Source organism: Fragaria vesca, linkage group LG1, assembly GCF_000184155.1.
Source record: "Fragaria vesca subsp. vesca linkage group LG1, FraVesHawaii_1.0, whole genome shotgun sequence".
In the NCBI taxonomy this organism is placed as follows: domain Eukaryota; kingdom Viridiplantae; phylum Streptophyta; class Magnoliopsida; order Rosales; family Rosaceae; genus Fragaria; species Fragaria vesca.
Window position 1 is genome coordinate 2,110,758 of NC_020491.1, and position 19,704 is coordinate 2,130,461.

General features: G+C 39.3%; 3 protein-coding genes across 3 annotated transcripts in view; all 3 read left to right on the forward strand.

Annotated features, from left to right (window-relative positions):
• Positions 1-9,453, forward strand: part of LOC101304916 (dicer-like protein 4-like) — a 12,446-nt gene extending 2,993 nt beyond the window's left edge. Inside the window, exons 7-25 of the mRNA XM_004288705.1 lie at positions 1,024-1,167; positions 1,267-1,395; positions 1,793-1,952; positions 2,066-2,162; positions 2,424-2,616; positions 3,036-3,196; positions 3,292-3,498; positions 3,633-3,898; positions 3,991-4,265; positions 4,338-4,768; positions 4,920-5,020; positions 5,725-5,930; positions 6,044-6,253; positions 6,848-7,312; positions 7,407-7,679; positions 7,851-8,177; positions 8,338-8,659; positions 8,759-8,852; positions 9,063-9,453. Coding sequence (XP_004288753.1) covers positions 1,024-1,167; positions 1,267-1,395; positions 1,793-1,952; positions 2,066-2,162; positions 2,424-2,616; positions 3,036-3,196; positions 3,292-3,498; positions 3,633-3,898; positions 3,991-4,265; positions 4,338-4,768; positions 4,920-5,020; positions 5,725-5,930; positions 6,044-6,253; positions 6,848-7,312; positions 7,407-7,679; positions 7,851-8,177; positions 8,338-8,659; positions 8,759-8,852; positions 9,063-9,237 — 4,236 coding nt within the window. The 3' untranslated portion in view covers positions 9,238-9,453. The remainder of the gene's footprint in view (positions 1-1,023; positions 1,168-1,266; positions 1,396-1,792; positions 1,953-2,065; positions 2,163-2,423; positions 2,617-3,035; positions 3,197-3,291; positions 3,499-3,632; positions 3,899-3,990; positions 4,266-4,337; positions 4,769-4,919; positions 5,021-5,724; positions 5,931-6,043; positions 6,254-6,847; positions 7,313-7,406; positions 7,680-7,850; positions 8,178-8,337; positions 8,660-8,758; positions 8,853-9,062) is intronic.
• A 2,166-nt stretch (positions 9,454-11,619) lies between these two features.
• On the forward strand, positions 11,620-16,127 carry LOC101291657 (DNA replication licensing factor mcm5-A-like). The gene is made up of 18 exons (XM_004287171.1): positions 11,620-11,907; positions 11,998-12,141; positions 12,355-12,534; positions 12,640-12,738; positions 12,837-12,973; positions 13,065-13,170; positions 13,509-13,643; positions 13,717-13,794; positions 13,978-14,082; positions 14,169-14,260; positions 14,346-14,478; positions 14,570-14,665; positions 14,875-14,975; positions 15,061-15,151; positions 15,281-15,390; positions 15,485-15,614; positions 15,752-15,853; positions 15,966-16,127. The coding sequence occupies exons 1-18, from the start codon at positions 11,620-11,622 to the stop codon at positions 16,047-16,049; spliced, it is 2,211 nt and encodes a 736-aa protein (XP_004287219.1). The 3' UTR covers positions 16,050-16,127.
• Positions 16,128-16,250: 123 nt separating this feature from the next.
• Positions 16,251-18,645, forward strand: LOC101291952. The gene is made up of 6 exons (XM_004287172.1): positions 16,251-16,695; positions 16,937-16,988; positions 17,068-17,214; positions 17,292-17,403; positions 17,859-17,985; positions 18,158-18,645. The coding sequence occupies exons 1-6, from the start codon at positions 16,337-16,339 to the stop codon at positions 18,612-18,614; spliced, it is 1,254 nt and encodes a 417-aa protein (XP_004287220.1). The 5' UTR covers positions 16,251-16,336; the 3' UTR covers positions 18,615-18,645.
• Positions 18,646-19,704: the final 1,059 nt, after the last annotated feature.

Consider the following 19,704-nt stretch of genomic DNA (forward strand, 5'->3'; position numbering starts at 1 on the left):
AGTGGAGAACGGACGGACGTCCGCACTTTAAGCCGAGTGCGGACGTCCGCTTCACATATATATATAAATATATACAGAGAGGATGAGAAGCGGACGTCCGCACAGCCCTTAAAGTGCGGACGTCCTCCGTTCTCCACCGTACGGCTCCGACGATGCGGCGCCTCCACCCCAGCAGCGTCCCCGATCACTTTTCCTCCCCAGCGAGTCCGCTGAATTCCAGTTTTCCTGCGAGATTGATTTTGTTTGAAGTTTTGGGTGATCTCGCCGGAAAACTGGAATTCGGCGGACTCGCCGGGGAGGGAAAGTGATCAGGGATGCTACTGGAGGCCGCTGGAGTGTAGGCGCGCCGTCGTCGGAGCCGTACGGAGGGACGTCCGCACTTTAAGGCCGGTGCGGACGTCCGCTCCTCATCCGGCCTGTGTGTATATATATATGCGTTTGAAATTCTTCTTCCTTTTCTCTAAATTTTTATTTTATTTTCCCCAAGGTAAGTACTCTTCATTTCTTTAATTGAACTTGAACACACGCGAGTAGGAACCATAAAGCTTGTATGTTGGCCAAGGCTAAGTTTTCCAATTCCATCCTCTTTGTTTCTTAATGGAAGGCGAAATAGATTTATACAAGACACCTATAATCTTGCAATTAACAATGCAAAACCACAAAACAACACCGCAAAGTTTCCGAGAAAACAAAACTTTCAAATCAGAACCAATGCTCTGAAATATGTAAGATGATCATCGGATCTTGAAATTTTCAGATAATAAAGAATCTGTCAGCAATGTGTTGATAATGAATCCTGCCAACATTCATTTTCTGTTAAACTCCTCAGTATCATTAATTTAGTTCTATACGGAGTGGACATTATCATTTCAAGAAAAGCCATTCCCTAGGAGTGGCTCAATTTGAACCCCATTTTTCTTTTGGGGGAGCTTTCTACAGTGTCTTGACATGCACTCATGCTGTTTTACTATCTAAGTGCTTGTGATTTCCATATCTAATTATAGTTTCACCCTCCTTTTGTAGGTTTATTCGGTTGAAGACAAGACAGAATTGAATTGTTCTGTTGTTTCTCCTGTTATACATGTACATAGTTATAGTCCTGGTATTAGTGGCACATCCAGCCCCTTCATGACTCTTGATAGTAAACTTGAGCAGGTGAAACGCCAGGTATGTAGTTCTGTTATATGTTGGGCCCCCGAAAAAAAGACAGGTCCTTTTCTTGTTATCAAGTCTTTCTTATTGTGCCTCTTGCTATATCATTGACAGTGCGTAGCGGAACTTGGTAAGAAGACGAGTGACTACCAACGTCTAAGGAGTACAAAGAAAACATTAAAGAGAGTGCATGACAGCATAATGTTTTGCTTGGAAAATCTTGGCCTCTGGGGTGCATTACAAGTAAAAAGATTTAACTCTTATCTGTTTAGTGATTTCTCCTATTTGTGATCTCTTTAGTCCCATGAAATGTTCTTACTTATTCACGGAAAGAAAGATTGCTTACTTATCTATCTCTGATATTCTTTGAATTCCTTTTATGCAATTCTCTCTCTCTCTCTCTCTCTCTCTCTCTCTCTCTATATATATATATATATATATCTTGTAATGGTTAAAAAGTATCCCAATGACTTATATAACCTAGACCATGAGTTGTGTCTAGGGAATTTTATATTACTTGATGGTCCAAAACAGCAAAAAAGGAGACCTCCTTTATTGAATGTTTAGCTCATGTTGCTCAGTTATTATTTTTATTTCAAAAATTGACCTTTGTTTCCTTTGCTTTTCTTCCTTCTCCAAGGCTAAACATATTGTTTCGAGTGGCGATCACTTTGAACGAAATGAATTAATAGAGGAAGGCAATAATGGTATAGAGGCAGAGCAAAATAATAGTGATGATACTGTGTGTGCTGAATATCTGGCTCAGGCAGCTGACATCATTCGCACCGACTATGTGAAAGGTATTCTAGTATGTTTCCACATAAATGAAAAATTATTAGCAGATAGTTCATATTTGGATTGTTGACATCATCTATGGTACTCTTAATGATGGAAGTTTATTGTATCTTTATAGATGCTGTAGCATCTGGTCTATCTTGTATAGATATCTTAAAGGAGCCGTTTTTCTCAAGTAAGGTCTTACGTCTTATTGGAATTCTTTCATCCTCCAGGTTGGTAATTGTGGGTTCATCTCTATTTTCTCTGACCATCATTTTATTCTATACATCACATGAAAGCTAATGAAACAATAACACACGTATTAGAAGCCTGCAGTTAATACCACCGGTTTTAATCACAAAGAGCACTGATCACTTCTCATATGAACAAATTTGATTCAAACATCTACTACTATTATACTTATGGCCTTTCTGTTGCCTGAGATTACTGAATTATGTATAGCAATCATGCTCAAAAGGATTTGTTTGTTTCAGGTTGCAACAGAATATGAAATGCATAATATTTGTCAATAGGATTGTTACTGCAAGATCCTTGTCCTACATACTACAAAACCTTAAGAATCTAGCATCTTGGAAGTGCGATTTTCTTGTAGGAGTCCACTCTAAACTGAAGAGTATGTCAAGGAAAACAATGCAGATCACTCTTGATAAGTTTCGGTCTGGAGAGGTAATGACTAACCCTTTCCATCTTTCTTCTTACATATAAGTGCACAAGGATGAACCACTATCACAAGTGAGGTAAACTTTGTGTAAAGTCTGATGTATTGATGGCTAGTATCAGGGCTTGGATTTATTGTATGGGTGTTGACCTTCATTTGGATGATCGCTAAAGTGTACATGTATCCATCCTTTTTCATTGTTCATTGAGGTGTAGTTGAGTTGAGTGAAATCAAGACATCTATCTGTCCTGTTGAATTTAGATTTTGCTATGTGCCTTGCACATAGCATTGGAGGACATAGACTTCCAGTATAAGATAGTGTAGGACCTCACTCACACATGGTTTTCTATACATAATTAGTGACATATGCAAGATGCCATCCTCTGTGGACCAGGGCTCTAATTCCTCTTCTTTGTTGCTTTGGCAGTTGAATCTATTGGTTGCAACTAAAGTTGGTGAAGAGGGTCTAGATATTCAGACTTGCAGCCTTGTGATACGATTTGATCTTCCAGAAACTGTTGCTAGCTTTATACAGTCACGAGGTCGTGCACGGATGCCTCAGTCTGAATATGTATTTTTGGTAAACAGGTGCTTTTCTGAAATATATTGGTTTTATCATATCTCATTAGCTAGATTCATCTTCTTTCTCCCAGTCAGAGTAACCATTTTTGCTTATGCTGCAGTGGTAGTCAGAAAGAGTTAGATTTAATAGAAAACTTCAGAAAAGATGAAGATCGAATGAATATGGAGATTTCTTTCAGAACATCCAGTGAGACTTTTATTAGTCCGGAGGAACAAACCTATAAAGTTGCTTCTTCTGGAGCCTCCATCACTTCTGGATATAGCATCTCCTTGTTACACCAGTATTGTTCGAAGCTTCCACATGATGAGTATGTCTTTGAATCCCATTTTTTGTTTTGTTTTTATATCCATTTGTTTTAAGGGTATGACTTCATGAGCATGAACAAATGTATACAAATTTGAAACTTTATATGTTGAGTCAAGATGCATCTATTTACTGCAGGTATTATGTCCCCAGTCCAGAATTCTATTTTCTTGGTGATTTGGAGGGAACTATTTGCCATATAATTTTACCTTCAAATGCTCCAATGCATCAAATTGTCAGTGCACCACAATTTTCAATGGAAGATGCCAAAAGAGATGCTTGTCTAAAGGCCATTGAAGAATTGCATAAATTGGGTGCCTTAAGTGACTATCTCTTGCCACTGCAAGACAATGCAAATGTGGAGGAGCTTTTGCAAGACTCTTCTGATTCTGACAGTTTAGAAGGTTGGAAAATGTCAAATCTCTATTGAGACTCTGGTATCTGTTGTTCTTCTTCTTATTACTAGTAAGAATTCATTCGACTCTTTTTGTCCCAGATGAAGACTCACGAGGGGAACTACATGAAATGCTGGTTCCTGCTGTCCTAAAAGAGTCATGGAATAAGTCGGAGGATCTTGTCACTCTCAGCTCTTACTATATACAATTTGATCCTTATCCTAATGATAGAATCTATAAAAGTTTTGGTCTATTCGTCAAGGCACCTCTTCCAGCGGAGGCTGAATCAATGGAACTTGATCTTCATCTCGCTCATGGTAGATCTGTGATGACAAAGTTGGTGCCATCTGGATTTGCAGAATTTGTCAAAGATGAGGTAAGACAGTTGTTTCAATATACTATTAATTGTGATTGAGTCTCTCTCAGTGTACAGGAATTTTGTTTGCAGATCTTGCTGGCTCAAAACTTTCAAGAAATGTTCCTCAAGTTCATTCTGGACCGATCAGAATTTGTTTCAGAATTTGTTCCACTGGGAAAGTACGAATTTAGTGGATCGAGCTCATCAACCTTCTACCTATTGCTTCCGGTAACTTTGGGTGAAAATGATAAGATAAGCATAGATTGGAGGATTATCAAAAAATGTTTATCCTCTCCAGTATTCAGGGGCCCGGGACACGCTATGGACAGTAAAATTACATCTTCGGGTATTCGACTTGCATCTGGTTATACAAGCATTAGTGAAGTTGAGGATAGTATAGTTTACGTCTCATATAAGAAGTCATTTTACTTCATCACTAATGTTTCTCGAGAAAGAAATGCCTACAGCCTATATAAAGAAGATCCGGAACCTTTAATCTATGTGGATCATCTTAGTAAGAAGTAGGTAACTTAGTACCATTCATCCAATATCATTAAATTTTCGACTTTTTCTTGTAATATGTACTGGGAATATATGCAGAAAATAAGTCGAAAGAGTTTTTATGGTATTCTTATTCATCATATAACTTTTCTTTTTAAATGTTGAGAGCAGGTTTGACATTTCTCTCATATACCCTGAGCAACCTCTTCTGTGTGCAAAACCAGTGTTCTCTTTGCACAACTTGCTACACAATCGTAGGCAAGAAGATTCAGGTAATTTCTAAGTTGAACCATATTAAAATTGTAGGTCTTGTTTTTCAGACTGCACATAACTTACATCAATACATGCATGCATAATCTTTTAATAATGCTCAATGATTGAGTGGAACTGTGATTTGGCAATCTATTAATTACTTTTGCTGCCCTGACTTTTTTGTTTTCCTAAAGGAAAACAAACTAAGCATAAACTGTTGGTTATCTGTAGAACAGAAGTTAGTATATTGTTTAGGTTATTGTGAAGTAATATGGTCTTTGTTTTTTGGAAAACAAATGAAGCAAAGACTTTTGGTTATCTGTAGAACAATAAAAAAAAAAAATTACAAGAGGAAAAATGTTAGTTTCATTTGTTATATCACTAATATGTCAATCCGTTATTGAATCAATGAATAGGGGTACAACCTCTTCAAATCCCATATGTTGTTTAGGTTAGTGTGAGATAAAATCATCTGTGTATGATTGCTATCATAGAACGTGGATGTATGTCTGATCCAGTAGGCAGAAGTTATTCCTTTCAAGGCCCAGCTTGTACCCCTACTTTCAGTCCGTTCCCTTTTCCTTCTGACAATTTCCCTTATGATGAACAGCCTTTTTTTATTTTCATTTTTATTTTGAACTCATCTAAAATTTTCATGTATCAATCTGCGTGCTGTTGCCACCCGAAGTCATTAATATGTAAACTTTCATGCCTTATAAAACAGAAGCACAACAACTAGACGAGTATTTTATATATCTGCCTCCTGAGCTTTGTGAGCTGAAGGTAATTGGTTTTTCAAAAGATATCGGAAGTTCAGTGTCTCTGTTACCATCAATCATGCACCGTCTGGAAAACTTGCTTGTCGCCATCGAACTAAAGCATGTATTATGTACTTCATTCCCTGAAGGAGCCGAGGTTACTGCCCAGAGAGTAAGACTGCTCTCCTGATATTTTTCTGATAATTATTCTCTGACAATTTGTATTCATCTAATTTTGCCTGTTGCACTAACAATTCTTCATAATGACTTCAATCTTCATTCAAGGTTCTAGAAGCACTCACAACTGAGAAGTGCCAGGAGCGATTTTCCCTTGAAAGGCTTGAACTACTAGGTGATGCTTTCCTCAAATTTGCAGTCGGACGGCACTTTTTCCTTTTGCATGCATTGCTTGATGAAGGTCAACTAACAAGGAAGCGTTCAAATGTGGTAAACAATTCCAATTTACTGAAGCTAGCTACTAGAAGCAACTTACAGGTATAATTTCATATTGTTTTGTTTATCTTTTTGAAAGTGATTCTTATTTTCTTAATTTTCATTTATATCAATATCCTTTTGCTTCTACTTCTTGTAATTACTATGCTACTTAAAATTCCAGGTCTTTGAATATCTCTGAATGGGTCACAAACTTATTACACAAAAATATAATTTATCCAGTGATGCTAGTTCTCATGTTTGATAAGGGTTCCCTTCTGACATAGATACTAGGTGACAAACATGCTAGTTCATGTTTATCAATGGTTCCTTTCCGACGTAGATAACAGGTGCCAAACATTCTACATCCAGTGATCTTAATTCTTGTGTTTATCAGGGGTTCCTTTCCAACATATATAATCGGTGACAACCACGCTACCTCCAATGAACTGAACCAAAAGAAAAAATGTGAGATAAATTTGTAGGATTTATGGAATTAGTGACCGCAAAAATGTACTTTGATATCTGTGCTACGTGTTCTACTCTGTTTCATTTAGAAGTAAAATGAGAAAAATAAGCATTCAGAAACATTTCCTGGTTTTGTTTTTATTTATTTTAATTTTATCCATGATGGGATTTAAATAATTTTTTTTTCAGGTGTACATACGGGATCAGCCATTTGAACCCTCTCAGTTCTTTGCTTTAGGCCGTCCTTGCAAAAATATTTGTGACCAGGAGACAATAGGATCTATTGATTCTCAAGATTTATGCAGTGCAGTAAAACACTCACATGATTGTGAAGTCAGATGTAGTAAGGGTCACCATTGGTTACATAAGAAAACAATTGCTGATGTTGTTGAAGCCCTTGTTGGAGCATTCATAGTTGACAGCGGTTTTAAAGCTGCTACTGCATTTCTCAGATGGATTGGCATAAAAGTAGAATTCGAAGCATCAGAAGTTACTCAAGTATGCATAGCAAGCAGCAGATACATTCCACTTGCTGCTCGCATAGACATTGCTGCCCTTGAAACTTCATTAGGGTATAAGTTTCTCCACAGAGGGTTGCTGTTACAGGCATTTGTACATCCTTCTTACAACAAAAATGGAGGAGGTTGCTATCAGGTATGCTGTCTGGATTCATTCTTGTTTCATGGAGTTAGAAAAAACGTAGATTCCTTCCTGATTTCAATTGTGTTTCCTTGATGCTTTAAATCAGAGATTGGAGTTTCTTGGAGATGCTGTCTTGGATTACTTGATCACCTCATACCTGTATTCAGTTTATCCAAAGTTAAAGCCTGGCCATATGACAGACTTGAGATCAATTTCTGTGAATAATAAAGCATTTGCTACTGTTGCAGTAGCTCGATCCTTCCACAAGTTTCTAGTCTCTGACTCCTGTACCCTTTCTAAGGCTATAAAGACTTATGTGAACTTTGTTGAGACATCTGCATCAGATAGTAGTCTGGTTGATGGGCCAACATGCCCCAAGGTATGCAGCTACCCTTCTACCTTCATATTGTTGGTTAAGGTGCTTGAGGTTCTACCTTGCCTATGAAAGAAAATTTACAAATATGTGTTATCAGTTTATCCGCAGTTTATCACTATTATTTATTTGTAATGCTTCTTCAATTGTGTCTTATGATTATAATTATTGCTTCAGGCTCTGGGCGACTTGGTAGAGTCTTGTCTTGGTGCAATTCTTCTTGATACAGGATTCGACTTGAATCGTGTTTGGAATATAATGCTATCGTTTCTGAAACCAGTCATGAGCTTCTCCAACGTTCAGCTTAGTCCTGTTAGGGAACTACGGGAACTTTGCCAAGCTCATGCATGGGATCTTAAATTTCTTCCATCAAAGAAGGGTAAAACATTTTCAATTGAGGCAACAGTGAAGGGGAATAATGTTTCTGCTACTGCTTCCTCAACTGGCTTGAACAAAAAGGATACTATTAAAATTTCTGCTCAATTAATTTTCGAAAAGTTGAAGGTAAATCCATATATTATTAGAATTCTTTTGCCTTATAATGCCAGCATGCGACAACTTTTCTAATTTACTTATTTTCATTTGGTATTGGTAGTGGAAAATTATTCTACATAGAAGCTTTGTAGTTAACTTCTGTTTGTGGGTCTCATTTTCGGAATTGCAGGCTCAAGGCAATATACCGAAGTCTAAGTTAACTTTGGAGGAAGTCTTAAAGTCATGCTGCAAGATGGAAGCCAAACTTATCGGATATGATGAAACACCAATAGATGTTACAGCTCCTGATATAATTGGATTTGAGAACTTAAAGGTACAAGAGCCTTCTAGCAGCAGTTCCAACTCAGATGTGCATTCTATCAGTGAAGCAAGCAGTAGTCACTCCTGCGTAAAGCGTGTAGGACAATCCCCAGCATCAAGTGGAGCAGTCAAAATGGACAGCCATGATTCCTGTAACAATCATAGCTCTGATGCTGACTCAAAAACCAGAGGTACTGTTGTTGCTTCTTCTACTAAATAGATATCAAATTAGCGATTTGCAGGGTTTGCTTACCCTAAAAATTCTCCAGGTGTGCCACACAATTTAACAGCAAGATCGCATCTGTATGAAGCCTGTGCTGCAAACTATTGGGAACCCCCTGTATTTGAATGTTGCCAAGAGGAAGGACCAAGCCACTTAAAATCGTAAGTCCATAGTATAATCAATTCTAGTATAAATCAAAGTGTTATTTGAAAACCAAGATAGAAGGTTACCGGACTCTGCATTTTGCTTTCTCTGCTTGTGTGAAGACCGAATGTCTTAAGTTGGTCTGACGTTGCAGCCTTGCAGGAATAGCTAGTGCTAGTGAACATCCTGTACTAATTTCTTATATGCTTCCTTGGTATACTTTGCAGGTTCATTTACAAGGTTACAGTAAAGATAGATGATGCTTCAGATATGCTGTTGGAGGCCAATAGCGCACCTCGTACGAGCAAGAAAGCAGCAGCAGAGCATGCAGCGGAAGGCGCACTTTGGTACTTGGAAAAGAAAGGGTACATAGAGAAGAGAAGTCAAACAGAGGAACATTAACCAGAGAACATTTCTATTTACATAAAGATTGCATCATCAGAAACCCGTCACCCTTTTTCACATATCTATATAGGCTAATTACGGGTGATCTAGGTAAAAAAAAGCCAAAGAATCCTACTGTGTAAGATCTCAGTTCATTTTTATTTTTTTTTGATTGAAATGGAAATTTATAACTTCATACCAAAAGGTATATGGGTAATAATTTACAAAAGAGAACCCAGAACATCAAACATTACTACCGGCAGTTAATTGAACGAGTCATTTAGGCCCTTGCTCTTTGCAAAACCAACCTTCTGCTAATGATAAAGCCCATGTGTTACTGCATTAAAACGTTTCTTCACACATCTCTACGAAACTATCTCAAATTCAGTCATAATCAACTTCACTGCATCAAGAACGCCTCTTATCTCATTGAAGTCCCGACCACGAGTCTTTAAGCCATTAAGCACATTTAGAGCATCACCTCTTATATCAACATTTGTTATTCCCAGCTTCTTTCCATACTCAATTCCATACCACAAAGCAAGTGCTTCAGTGGCTTTTGGATTTAAAGAAAGAGGAAGTGGTACTGATAAGGCACCTAGAAGGCCATGTTCTGGGTTCAACACCACAGCTCTTACTGTCATCCTTCCACAGCCTCGTCAAAATACAATAGAGAACTAGAAGTATTACTAACATGTGGGATGCACATTGCCTCCTTTACAAAAATACCAGTATTTGGTTTTGTTAGTGCTTTGAGTATGAGCTAGTTCTGACTGCCATTCCCTACACCGATGAACAAGTATATCAGGCTTCAGTCCCTCCATACCATGCATAGTATCATTCCTACACTTCCAGATCCACCAGCAAACTAAGCTAAAAACTCCAATTCTTTATTCGTGCCCTCCATAGCCACCTTATGTAAGAGATCACTAAAGACTGATATTTCCATAGCTTCACCACTCCAGCTAACCAGGTATACTTCCACACTTTCTGAGCTATGCGACAATCCCACAAACTGTGTAAAATCAATTCACTAGCACCACCACACCTACCACAAATATCCAAAGAGCACACTTTGCGTTTAAACAAACTCTCAACACAAGGCAAGAAGGCATGGCAAGCTCTCTAAAGAAAAAGCTTGACTTTGTTTAGGACTGAGAGACCCCAATAATACTCCATACCAATTTGGAGTTGGTTTGGTTTCATCCTTCTCACCACTACTGCTTGTGCTCTTTCCCACCTATTTTAACTCCATTGCCAACCAGTAACCAGATTTCACAGTGTAATATCCATCATTTGTGTAGTGTCAAATAGCTACATCACTTCCACTCTTTTCGCATATTGGAATGGACAAAATTTTATTTGCATCCACAAAAAGGAAATGAGTTTGAATAAAATTTACATCCCACATACCTGGACTCGTCACTAGAGTACTCACTCTAGTGTTGCTATCCATAAACCGTGGAGTTACTACTCGGAAGGACCACATAGAGGGAAGCCATTTATCCTCCCAGATTCGCATTGCAGTACCATTACCAACACACCATCTAATACCAGCATATAAAAGCTCTTTCCCCCGCACCAAGCTTCTCCAAATAAAAGATGGTTTTGGTCCAATCGGTGCCGCTGCCTAGTCTCCACCATGAACATACTTAGCTTGTAAAACCCTATTGGCTAGAGAGTCCGGCTGCATTACGATCCTCCACACAGTTTTGGCAAGTAGTGCCTGATTAAAACATTCAATGTCACGGAAGCCTAGTCCTCCATCTATTTTATTCTTGCAAAGCAGATCCCATTTGCACTAATGAATACCATTTTTCTTACGTGGTGTAAGATCTTAGTTTATTTAATAAATAAGATGACCTCTGCATTTCGAGATTTTTTACTTTTTTTTATTTTTATTACCAACATAACTGGTAAAACTCCATGCAACTGCTGCATACGACGTTCTGACTCCTCGCTATCTCTCTCTCTCTCTCATCACATGACGTCATTGAGAGCGATTAGAGAGACAGAGAGACAGTATATACATTGTGTCCACCGTGGTCATGGAGTTAAGATTATACTGTGTATTTTCACGGACGTATACAAGAAATTTTTGATACAGATGACATAGACCCGGCCCAAAACTGAAGCCCAAGGCCCAAATAGCTGGCCAAAGGCCCAATAACTCTTAACCCTACCGCTCATTTCCCGCCAATATTTCCCGCCAAAAAGAAGCCTCTTTTCTCATTAGACCACAGAGGGTAGAGAGAGAGAGAGAGAGAGAGAGAGAGAGTGAGAGACAGCTTAGTCTGTTTAGAGAGAGAGAGAGAGAGAGAGAGAGAGAGAGAGAGAGAGAGAGAGAGAGAGAGAGAGAGAGAGAGAGAGAGAGAGAGAGAGAGAGAGAGAGAGAGAGAAATGTCCGGGTGGGACGAAGGAGCGGTGTACTACAGCGACCAAGCGCAGTCGCTCGGGGGCGACACCGACGAACCCGGAAGCGCCGCCGCGAGCCGCCACTCGGTCCTCCAGAAATTCAAGGAGTTTCTCCGAAACTTCGAGTCCCAGTCAAGCACGAATGTCTTCCCTTACAGAGAGAGCCTCCTCCAAAACCCTAAGCACCTCGTCGTCGACATGGAGGATCTCGGCGACTTCGACTCCGATCTCCCCGCCAAGCTCCGCTCCGCCCCCGCCGATTACTTGCCCCTGGTAAAGAGCTCTGATCCGATCTCGTCGGATTAGGTTTTTCGATTTCGTTAGTTTCGTTAATTTTGAAAATTTTCTGGTTTGGATTTGCAGTTTGAGAACGCCGCCGGGCAGGTTTTGGCAAATTTGAAGACGAAAGTGACCGGAAGTGAAGGCCAATTGGAAGAGCCGGTGCCGGAGGATGTTCAGATTTTGTTGACCTCCAGAGAAGATACAACTTCCATGCGCAAGCTTGGGGTTAGTCTTTTCTTCTTCTTATACGTTTTGTTGTTGAATTTTTCTGTTTTAGCTCATGAAAAAGTTTAGAAAAATTTGGGAAAATGAAATTTTAGATGTACTAAATCGGTCTTAGACAATAATTTAGTGCATATAAACCTGATTGAAGCTAATGGTTGCAACTTAGTGAGGTTAGATTGATGATTATGTTTTTGTACTATTGTTGATGGGTAGGCACAAAGTATATCGAAGCTCATTAAGATATCTGGCATCACGATAGCTGCATCGAGGGTCAAAGCGAAGGCGACTTATGTTATCGTGATGTGTAAGAACTGTAAAAATGTGCAAAGGGTTCCTTGTCGACCAGGCCTTGGTGGTGCAATTGTCCCTCGCACGTGTAACCATATTCCTCAGGTTTGTATAAACCCTATGTCTCTGTATTTACCTTTCTTTGTTACATTTTCTTGTGTGGTTTTGGTGTCTACTGTGAAATTTAATTTAAGTTATTGGAACTTGCAGCCTGGAGAGGAACCTTGTCCACTTGATCCATGGGTTGTGGTTCCTGATAAGAGCAAGTATGTTGATCAGCAAACATTAAAATTGCAAGAGAATCCAGAGGTGATTGTCTTAAATTTTGGGAAAAGGAAAGAAGTTTAATGTGATTTGTTGAATCTCCATTTATTTAATAGGTTTTGTATTTTTAATGGGTACTGTAGGATGTGCCTACTGGAGAGCTTCCAAGAAATATGCTTCTATCTGTGGACCGCCATCTTGTTCAGACAATTGTGCCTGGCACAAGATTAACAATCATGGGAATTTATAGTATCTATCAAGCTTCCAATTCTTCCACCAAGTAAGCTTGCCAATACCTGAGATAATACTCTACTCTGGATAGTAAGTTTGGTTACTAAATTCTTATTGGAACTTTATTTCTTTTCATGCAGCCACAAAGGAGCAGTTGCTGTTAGACAGCCCTACATCCGAGTAGTAGGAATTGAAGAAGCAAATGCTGCCAACTCAAGAGGTCCTGCTGCTTTCACAGCTGATGAGGTATTGATTGATGTCATTGCAAATGTTGTTCTGTGAAATCTTTATCCTCTACATAGCAAGTGTCTGCATCATGTGTAGTTATTATTTAACGAAGTATGTGCTCAATGAAAATTGGATAATAGATTTTAAGCCATACTGGATAACAAATCTTTGCCTCCAGGAGGCTTAATTACAAGGTATCGTGTCTTTATATCGTGGTCATTAGCTCGAGTGTGTTCTTTGGATTTTTTTTAATTGGACTAGGCTGTGTGATCCAACTAAATATGCCAGAGCAGAGCGTTAAGATAAGATGGTAGTGCTACATGGCACGGTTTTGATTTTGTATTTTCACCTTGCAGATAGAAGAATTTAAAAAATTTGCTGCAGAACCTGATGTATATAAAAATATATGCTCAAAGATTGCCCCTTCTATCTTTGGTCACGAAGATGTAAAGAAGGCCGTGGCTTGTCTTCTTTTTGGAGGATCAAGAAAGGTATGTTTTGAGTTTTTTGCCTTTTAGTACTCCTGTAGTTTATGATGCTAACAACCAAATTGTGTATCAACAGCATTTGCCTGATGGTGTGAAGCTAAGAGGTGATATAAATGTCTTGCTTTTGGGGGATCCATCTACTGCTAAATCACAGGTTAGCTCTGTTATATTTATTTATTGGCACAATTTTTCTGCTCTACCCCTCAGTTTAGTGGAAAAACTGCTGCACTTAGCTTGGTTCCATATCCCTAGGCTCGTGAAACAGTCATACAGACTTTTGGTGCTCTTCTTTCGTCCCAAATGAGACATCCTGATTTGATTTAACTCGTTTTTGTAGTTTCTCAAGTTTGTTGAGAAGACAGCTCCTGTAGCTGTTTATACTTCCGGGAAAGGCTCATCTGCGGCTGGTCTTACAGCATCTGTGATCAGAGATAACAGCTCTGTAAGTTATTTGGGGTTTAATATAAGTACAATATGAGGAGATTTTCCTTTTAACTTTCCTAATTTCAATCTATCTGTCGAATCCAGCGAGAGTTTTATCTTGAAGGAGGGGCCATGGTTTTGGCGGATGGAGGTGTTGTCTGTATTGATGAGTTTGATAAAATGAGACCGGAGGATAGGTAATGGGTACTATGTCATATCATTTTTAATTCTCCTTAATTTGTTTTTTATTGAGTTCTGAGAGCCTGCATCTATGTGATTTAGGGTTGCTATTCATGAAGCGATGGAGCAGCAAACAATATCCATTGCCAAAGCAGGAATAACGACAGTTCTTAATTCTAGAACCTCTGTTCTTGCAGCTGCTAACCCTCCATCTGGACGTTATGATGATCTTAAGGTCTATTGTCATGCTCATCTACCTTGCAATTGTTTAAAATGGAAATGGTGACTTCAGATGGAGAACTTATAACTCTCTTTTCTTCTTGCAGACCGCACAGGATAACATAGATCTGCAGACAACAATTCTTTCTAGATTTGATATGATCTTCATTGTTAAAGACATCAGGATGTATAGCCAGGATAAGGTAGTGTCTAAATCTGGCTAAGTTTGTCTTACTCAAGCAAGTATAGTTTTTCCCAGCAAGGCAGCAATTTATTTCCCTTTTTTTAGGCACAAGGCACTTCATCTTTTAGTGTCTCAGTTCTCATTTATTAACGAGAGTTGAACATCAAGTCAATAGGCCTAAATGCATTGTTTGGTTCTCAAATACCTTACTAAGTAAATCAATGACAGATAATTGCAAGCCATGTAATAAAGGTTCATGCCTCTGCCGGGGCAGCAGTGGGTGACAAGAGGGAGGTTTCTAAGGAGAAGGAAGAGAATTGGCTGAAGAGGTATGTGGTACCCATGCTTATATGTCTTTGTATCTCTACAAGTGAGTTTGAGGTAATGCTGATATGTTGTTTGCAACATTTGAAGGTACCTACAATACTGTCGAACCGAGTGTCATCCCCGTTTGTCAGAGTCTGCTTGCAAATCCCTGCAGAACCATTACGTCAAAATCAGACAGGTATTCTTGCTGTTAACTAAACATTTTGAGTAGATTCTCCTTGCTCGCTGCAATGCTTATATGGTGCTGACATAAATATATGAAATAGATTAGAATCCGACTGACATTACCTTCATGGTTTTCTCACAGGACATGAGACAGCAGGCAAATGAAACGGGATCGGCTGCTGCAATACCAATCACTGTAAGGCAGCTTGAAGCTATAGTGAGGTTGAGTGAGTCGCTTGCAAAAATGAAACTGTAAGTGTGATACTGTTTGGTCCTAAAAACTTCGAGTTGTAATGCTTATGAACAGGAAAACGGGTACTAATTATCTGGTGCATTATGAACACAGATCCCATGTTGCTACCGAGGAAAATGTGACTGAAGCAGTAAGACTCTTTACCGTATCCACAATGGACGCAGCAAGGTCTGGAATTTATCAACAAGTCAATATTAGTCCCGAGATGGCAAATGAAATTAAGGTAATTTGAACCTGTCTGACAGCCACCTAGAGAAAATAGCAAACCAAACCAAACAAGAACCACAATCATCAGTCTCTTTATTTTTGTGATAATTCTCTCTCTTTTCCAATGTTATTGAACTTCTCTCCTGTAAACAGCAAGCTGAATCTCATATCAAGAGAAGAGTAGGCATCGGGAACCACATTTCGGAGCGAAAGTTGGTTGATGAGCTCACAAGAATGGGGATGAACGAGTCCATTGTGAGTATCCGTTTGAAAACCAACAAATACATGTCGACATGAATTTCCATTACAGTTTCATATTCTGCATTGTGAGGATCCTGTCATTGATATGATTTATGAACTATGGCAGGTGAGAAGAGCTCTTATAATTATGCACCAGAGAGATGAAGTCGAATACAAGGGAGAAAGACGCCTGATTCTACGTAAATCATAAAGCCTTTGTAATCGTTTTCCTAAAACAGTTTCTTGACTCTTGCCTACAAAATTACAGAGACATTCCTCTATGCTGGTGTAATTTAACTAGTACGAACCATTGTGATGGAAATCCTCTGCATACTAGCAGTGGATTTGTTAGTTGATAATGATCTAAAACAAAACTTAGAAACTAACAAAAGGTTCTGGGCTCCTAAACTGGAGCGGATCCGGGCCCACTTCAGTAAAAAACCGCGGGTATATATTATCCAAAACCAAACCCCAACTTTGAGCCGGAGATAAAATCCAATGCGGGCGCCTTCACCGCTTGAAGTGAGCTCAGCTTCTTCTTCTTCTCCTTTCCTCTTCTCTCAGCCTCAGATTCCTCCTCGTCTTCGCTACGCCGTCCTCGGCGCTGGCTTCGCCGGCCTCTCGGTCGCTTACAACTTGCTGAAGCAGAGTCCCAAGGACTCGAATCTCCGCATCGACGTTTTCGATGAGGTCGGAATCGGCGGCGGCGCTTCCGGCGTCTCCGGCGGCCTTCTTCATCCTTACTCTCCCAAAGCCAAGCTCTTATGGCGCGCCGCCGAGTGCTGGGACGAGGCTCTGCGGCTCTTGAACGTCGCCGAGGCTGCCGTGCCTGATGCTGCTGCGATTGTTAGAAGAAGGTTAGTACTTAGTACACTCTACGTAGCACGTATCGGATACGAGTATCCAAATCCGGATACGTATCCTTCGGGTAGATATCCAAATTCATTTTTTTTTTTTAAAGGAAAAATTATTTATGTGGGCTAGCCGGAAAGGGTGGGGCTAGGCGGTCCAGGTGTGGTGGACCTTAACTGGTTAGGAGGCCCACCATTTACATGAAATTTTCAAATTCACATGTGGGTTGTATTTCCGAGTTTTCAGGGGAATCTTACGACCAGCTTTGAGCATGAAGAACATGATGGTGCTGGAAGATGTAATTCTCCTCAATTTTATGATCTCTCCTCTCCATTTTAGTATTTCAGCTTTCCTTTAATGTTAGTATTTTCTTTTAGAATGCCCATAATGGCCTCGCCGGTTGCAGAATTGAAACCATTGACGAGGATGCTGCACAAAATCTTGTACCCGGCATCTGTTCACCTTTTAATACTTCTTTCTATATGCCTCAAGCTGTTAATGTCCATCCTCAGCGCTATCTCGAGGTATGAATCGCTTTACTGTATGAAAGACAATATTCATGCTTTTTCTGACTGTTTGTTCTCGTGGTGATTAATCCCAGGCGCTCTTCTTAGCATGTCAAACTTTGGTAAAAGAACTTTGTGCTTCTGGCTTGGGGGTAAAAGAATTGCATTTGCACAAGGTCTCCATTCAAAAACTGCTTGAATTGGAAGGTACTCGGACTATACCTTCTTTCCTAGTGATCGTTTGCACATTGTACGTATTTCCATTTACATGCACTTTTCCATCCATTTCAGAAGCTTTTTAGTTATTTGCCAGGATTAGACCTTCTTTCCTAGTGATCGTTTGCATTGGTGAGCCTTGAGGGGATACTTAGACGTGCCTCTTAGCTTAAAGTCTTTCGAACAGACATCATATAATTAGGTTTTTATTATTTGCTAACTTGGCAGCGCCATTACAGTGCATCATTTAAGAATTAAGTTATTCAAAGTGGTTCCCGATTTTGTTGGTGCTTTATCATAAATGATTCTTGGCATCTCTTTTTCTTTCTGTGTTTCTCTGTTGTTCTGAAAACGTCAGGTTGAAATGCAGTAGTTTTGAATGATTCTACAGTTTTAGATCTTCTATATTTTCTATTTTGTTAGTATATGATCACATTTGACTTCAGGGGAATACGAGGCAGTAATTGTGTGTCTAGGAGCCAAAGCAGATCTGCTTCCTGAGCTCTCTGGGAGGCTTCCATTGAGGACATGCAGAGGTGTCGTTGCTCATCTGCAGCTTCCTGATAATATGGGGTAAAAGCATTTCTCCATGCTTAACAGGCTTTCTTTTGAAGAATATAACTTTGGACGATTGAATTTCATATCTCAGTTTAAATTACTTAGGTTTTTTTGGTTTAGCAGTGAAATGCTCAGTTATCCTGTATTCTATTTCTAGTACTCATCTGTCTAAAATTTTGTGTTGAAGAGGGGAGTATCCAGGCTTTGGCCCCTCAATATTGTCAGATGCTTGGCTTGCTGTTCAAGGACCTCGTAGTTTGTATATGGGCTCAACATGGGAATGGAAATCAAGAAATTCATCACCAAATGTATCTGCAGATGAAGCAGCAGAAGCCCTTAAAGAGCTTCTACCAAAGGCATGCCGCATTTATCCAGTTGTAAGAGATTGGACCTTTATCGGAGCCAGAGCTGGCCTTAGAGCAATGCCACCACTCACTCCTCATGGGTCACTTCCTCTGTTGGGTTGTGTCAATAACATTATAGGTCTGAATCAAACTTGCAAGTACTGGTTATTTGGAGGGCTTGGTTCAAGGGGATTGTTGTTCCATGGTTGGCTAGGGAAGTTGATGGCACAAGCTGTGCTTTCGTGTAACGAAGATTTGATTCCATATGAACTAACCTCATGGAAAAGAACAAAACAATAATTGACACATTCTAGTAATGGGTTTTTTATGCGAACTATTATCTGTTCATAATTATTATCTTGAAATGGTGCTATTGATGGACTTTTACTCGAACTATTTGTTTCCTATCCTTGTGCCGTTGTTGATTCGTGGAAACTACGACGAGAGTTTATAGACATCTCAATGACATGAAAGGTACATCTTTCACCTTACAGCATAAAGAACTGCATCTTAAAATTGAGAGCAATTACGCCATCACCAACTAAATGTATGCAAGCAGAATGGTACAAAAACAACAATGGTAGTCCAAATGTGCCTTTGATAACAGCCTGAAATAAGATTCCGATCACCTTATCCATCAAGATTATTTATGAAAAATATTTAGCAAAATAACAAATTAAACACATAATCCTAAGTCACAAAGGAGAGTGTCTCAAAGAAATGTGGCCCTCGGCATTACCCGGCAAGTCCTCTTCGAACCCTTTTAAAAGAGTGCACAATCATTGCGAAACTTCTCTTTCGAGTAGATAAATTTACCCGTGTAAATCTTCGTCATCTTCTTTCAAACTTCACAATCTTCAATAAGTAAATCTATTCCTTCTCACCCTTGCCCTTGAGATGTTTTGAAAAGTAAATCTAACTTCATTATGTTCCAATTCAAGACATTCTAGATTAGGTGCTCTATGGAGTAGCATTGGCAGCAGTATCCAGTGATGGCAGTCACGAATAACCAGCTTCAAATGGATCAAATTATCAAAAGCAGGCATACAAGAAGCCTACAGGAAAGATCGATATAAATCAAACACAAATTCATGTAACACTTCAACACTATGCATCACATATAATCTCATATCAGAAATTGCCAAACAGAATTTCAGTTACAAACACTATCTTGGTAAAGGAGAAAGAAAACATAAGAACCATATATAGGAGTTGAAAGAAGGGAAAAAAAAAGGGGGGGGGGGGGGGGGGCCAAGTGCAAGAGATGTGTCTTTGTGATGGAACAAAAAATGCAGAAACCTGTACTCAATTATTCAGTACATAAAATGGAATAAGACCATATCTTCCCCTCTTTCAACCACCTTTTCTTTTCTTCATATGATTCTATCTA

Bases quoted from the DNA above. Each gene is read 5' to 3' on its own strand.
- LOC101291657 (XM_004287171.1), top strand. From the start codon at position 11,620: ATGTCCGGGTGGGACGAAGGAGCGGTGTACTACAGCGACCAAGCGCAG. The intron at 12,142-12,354 runs GTTAGTCTTTTC...GTTGATGGGTAG, and splicing joins CTTCCATGCGCAAGCTTGGG to GCACAAAGTATATCGAAGCT. The intron at 12,739-12,836 runs GTGATTGTCTTA...TGGGTACTGTAG, and splicing joins AATTGCAAGAGAATCCAGAG to GATGTGCCTACTGGAGAGCT.
- LOC101291952 (XM_004287172.1), top strand. From the start codon at position 16,337: ATGCGGGCGCCTTCACCGCTTGAAGTGAGCTCAGCTTCTTCTTCTTCT. The intron at 16,989-17,067 runs GTAATTCTCCTC...ATTTTCTTTTAG, and splicing joins ACATGATGGTGCTGGAAGAT to AATGCCCATAATGGCCTCGC. The intron at 17,404-17,858 runs GTACTCGGACTA...ATTTGACTTCAG, and splicing joins AAAACTGCTTGAATTGGAAG to GGGAATACGAGGCAGTAATT.